Source organism: Octopus bimaculoides, chromosome 18 (genome assembly GCF_046866305.1).
Source record: "Octopus bimaculoides isolate indiv1 chromosome 18, ASM4686630v1, whole genome shotgun sequence".
Lineage (NCBI taxonomy): Eukaryota > Metazoa > Mollusca > Cephalopoda > Octopoda > Octopodidae > Octopus > Octopus bimaculoides.
In genome coordinates, this window is record NC_142945.1 from 48,210,091 (window position 1) to 48,214,590 (window position 4,500).

Here is a 4,500-nt window from a genome sequence, read left to right on the forward strand (position 1 = left end):
ACTTGCACGTTAATTTCATGAGCAGGCTGTTCCGTTGATCGTATCAGCTGGGACCCTCGTCGTCGTAACCAACGGAGTGCTCCTATATATATATATATATATATATATATATATATACATGGCAAATGAAAGACGGAAGATGGAATATATGAGAATTTATTATTAATCACATCTAGCATCGATCCCTCACAGGTGGGACACCCAACAACTGGTACAATGAAAAAAATATGAGAAAGATATGGTGTATAATTTTTGGGGAGGGGCAGGGGTTCTTTGAGACATGTAATTTATTTTAAGGGTTATGCAACGGTAAAAAGGTTGAGAAACACTGTTATCAGCACAGGGCCTGAAATTTTAGTCGGGGGAATGTGTTAGTCGGTAATGTTGACCCTACTGCTTAACTGGTACTTATTTTTATCGACCCCGAAAGGATGAAAGGTTGAGTTGGCAGAATTTAAAGTCAAAAATGCAAAGACAGACGAAATTCCACTATGTGTTTTGTCTGCTAATGATTCTGCCAGCTCACCACCTTAATGATAATAATAATAATAATAATAATAATAACAATAATGATAATAATAATAATAATAACAAAAACAACAACAACGACAATAATAATGACAATAAAAGGCATATGAGTAGTTTGAAAAAGGTAAAAGTTAATTTAAACTGATATAGGAATGGCTACGAAGTTCCATAAGCAGATCTTGTTCACTGGGTTCCTCAAGTGAACGTCGAAACATTGCATGTAAAGAGAGTAATTCCGTTGTTTCTTCCATTGATTCTGTTCGATCTCTGATGCCGAGGCCAAGTCTGTCCCACTTCATGATGAAGTTCTCCAAAATCAGTGCTGTCAACAAATTGAGCACGATGACAACGGAAAACAACCACCAAAATATGAAATAAAGATAGGAAAATTTTGAGGTTACCGATGCGTAGGCTGAAAGGAATACCTGCCAGTTATTAACAACCATAATGTCCCAGAGGACTATTATGGACGAAGCAAAGTCATCGAAATTATTGGCCCAATACTCTAATTGTTGATATGAGCCACATTTAGAATGGTGTTTCGAAGTAGCATTCAGTTGGGACTGTGGAGAAAGGAGGGTGGATTCGGAATTGTTTACTGGGTTGTAAGTGATGGCACCCTGAAATAGTTCCATTCCGAGTAGGGCATAGCTGTAAAAAATGACAACAAGAATTCCTGCAAAGGCTTTCAGATTCTGTACAAGATCCAGCAATGTGCTAGCTACCAATGCCAGTGTTTTTATCAATGGGATAATACGGATTAAACGTATTATAATAAGAATATTGGTAAGACGGATTAAGTTCCGCAAAGACGTCACTCCTTCAATGTAAGAGTCTTCACTGGAAAATGGTAAACCATACAAAACAACTGCGACCATCTGTACTACGACCAGAATTAACGTAATTCCACAATCATATACACAGCCTTTAAAGGAGAAATACCGTCTGATACCAGCTGCCCATATTTTCAAGAACTGTTCTGTGACGTAGTAGATGAGAAAGACAAAGTTTCCAGCCATTAATAATGTATGGGTCGATGCCATAGATTTTTCATATTGAACATTCAGTTGGACAGTCAATAAGATTACATTTAAACAAGCTATAAGCATACTAAAATATAAGAAATAAATGTGGTTGGCCATTCTTTGGAGCATCTGAAGGGCAGTGTTATTAACCCACACAATAGGGGGTGGAGTTTTTACAACCACAAAGGTACGGTCAATGACTGAGAAAATATCTTTAAACTGAGCAAAGTTCAAAAAGGATTCGGAATAGACACAGATTTTCTGATGCATTTTGGACTTGAAAGTTTTAGACAGATCTGCCATTTCTATCACTCTTTGGATGACACTCACCTCCACCGTAGAACTCTCACTGATCACGCTTTGGTGATTCAAAACACTAAATGCAGCAAAAATTGCAACTCGGCGCCGGAAAAGACTTGATTGCATAGAATTGAGAAAATATCCACGGAACTGGTTGTATATGACAGCTGTTAGCATGTTCATAAAACAGTAAAGACCAATGGCAAGGAAAAGGACAAAGTAAATACCGTACAAACGGTTTTGGTTGTAAGCTGGCATCATAACGTCAGGGTTGTTAGCAGTGGTCAGTAGAATTAACATACTCATAAAAGATTCACTGAGGTTCTTGAAGTATTTCTTTTCTTCTTTGGTATTTGGTAAAATTGTGTTGTTTGTGACATTGTGTTTTGTGATGTTCCTCCACTCGACAGGCTGAGGAAATATCAACATGCCCAGCAGACTAAAGACGTAGAGGTGGAAAGCAAGCATAAGAAGAATACTGAATACCTCTGGAACGGTTCTCCGCAAACAGTTGACAATTTTCTTCATGAGGGACGAATGTTGCAGTATAAAGAATGGTCGGAGCATTCTGCGGACTCGAACGACTTCAGTGCAACCAACACTCACAGACACAGACCAGTCGATAAATGAGACAAGCAATACAAACACATCTGCTATCATCCATTTCGATGCTAAGAATTGTTTCAAACCAATAACATAGATTTTAGTGGAAAGATCAGCGGCCAGGAGCAGCAGACACATCATCTCAACTGACTGTGTGTTCAAGCACGACAGTTCAATCCTAGGATCTTGCTGCTTGATACTGGAGCTCCAACTCAACGAAGAAGGGTATTCGAAAAACGCAAGCATATGAAGTATAATGATGGTAACGTACCTGACACAGGTGAGGAAGCGTGAGTAGTGGAATCGGTAAAGCTTCAAAGATGCCGTGTCAACTTTATGATGTATGGAACGGTAGGTGTTGGCATCTTCGACAAAGACGACCGCCTGAAGAACAGCATCACTTTCATCCAATAGATGAACGTACTGATTGTTTTGTTGCGATGGATGGTGGTACTGATGGCTCTCGTTCAATAAACATCTACCGTTGTCATTTCGAAATTGGACACTGCCAGTCGATGGAGTACGAGGTTTGTTTCTGCTGTTGCTGTTTGTAAACATTATAGATGAAGGGTCGTCGTTAGCAGCAGCAGCAGCAACAGTAGGAGAAGAAGAAGAAGAAGAAGAAGACACGAGATTCGGGTTTCTGTCATAGTCTGTTTGTTTCGATGGTAATGCTGTTGGTGAGGTTTCCACCGGAGACGAAGAATTGCTTTCATTAGCAACTTTAGGATACTGCATCTCTCGCGAATCGAGAGACATTTTGAAGAAATCTCTCACAATATTTGGCACACGCGATAAATTGTTTATTATATTTCTTCTAACCCTTTCTTTTCTGATGTGCAAGGTGTTTGTTTATAAAATATTTGTTCTCCTCTGTTAGACTCTCACACAGTTAAAATACCTTCTATACATTTATATATACATATATATATATATATATATATATACACACACATTCATATATACATGCATACATAGACACAATAAAGTGTGTAGTTTTAAAAACAATTGAAAAACGGAGCAAATATATAATTTTTGTTGCTGTTATTGAAGATTAAAAAATATATATTTTTTTAATTGTTGCGTTGTTATTTTGTCTGTTTGTTCTACTTAGACATGAGGGGGGTCATCAGACTTTGTCGTTGTTGATAATTTAATCTTCAAGTCTAAAAACTTGGCCTCTTCACACTGTGGCCTTTATCACATAATCCCTTTTTTTTCCTCTTCTCCTCCACATCAAAGATATGTCATACAGAATAGTTATACGAATGTATATATATATATATATATATATAGATAGATAGATATAGATATATATAGCGAGAGAGCAAGAGAGAGGGAGAGATAAATATATTAGAGACAGACTAACGGGTTCGATGTTAAATTTCTTCTTCTTCGTCGTCTTCTGAGATTTCAGTCATTCTGGGTTTATTTGTGGATAAGAATATCGACATAAACAACTTCATCTTCTATAAACACCACAACAACTCTGTTTCGAGGGAAGGCCTTCTTCCGCTTCTTCTTCGTTTTGAAGTTGGAATTCTCTTAGTTTTTACAATGAAAGACTTTTTTTTATGTATGGCCGGTGTAGAGCCTCTAATGTAGCACCTTGACATTTATTCCGGCCTCTCTGTCTCTATCTGTCTTCCTCATAGTATATATATATATATATATATATATATATATATCGAAATACGACAATTTCTTTTACGTTAAATAACTGCGAATACAAATTTTTTTATCTGTTCTATAACACAAAATATATACAAGTATACGAAGTTTGAAAATGCTTCGGTACCAAAAACACTACACAAAACATAAATGAAAAGTGTTGCTCGTCAAATCAGAAAAGATCCTAATTATTTCCTTGTGTGTGTGTATGGTGAATAGACACGCCCAAACCAAAAAAGAAAAAAAAACCCACGGTGATGAGATAAACGAAAAGAAAAATAATCATCCGCTTAAATCTACTTTTCCCCCCTTATTCAATTACTCCTTTCTTTGCTAAGTTTTATTCAACGCTTTACACTATGACAGTAGACAC

General features: G+C 37.0%; 1 protein-coding gene across 1 annotated transcript in view; it reads right to left on the bottom strand.

The window, feature by feature from the left end:
- LOC106880089 (two pore channel protein 2) overlaps window positions 1-4,500 on the bottom strand; it is a 14,857-nt gene extending 10,357 nt beyond the window's left edge. Inside the window, exon 1 of the mRNA XM_089366146.1 lies at window positions 1-4,500. This exon is cut by the window's left edge and continues 10,357 nt beyond it. Coding sequence (XP_089222272.1) covers window positions 660-3,215 — 2,556 coding nt within the window. The 5' untranslated portion in view covers window positions 3,216-4,500 and the 3' untranslated portion in view covers window positions 1-659.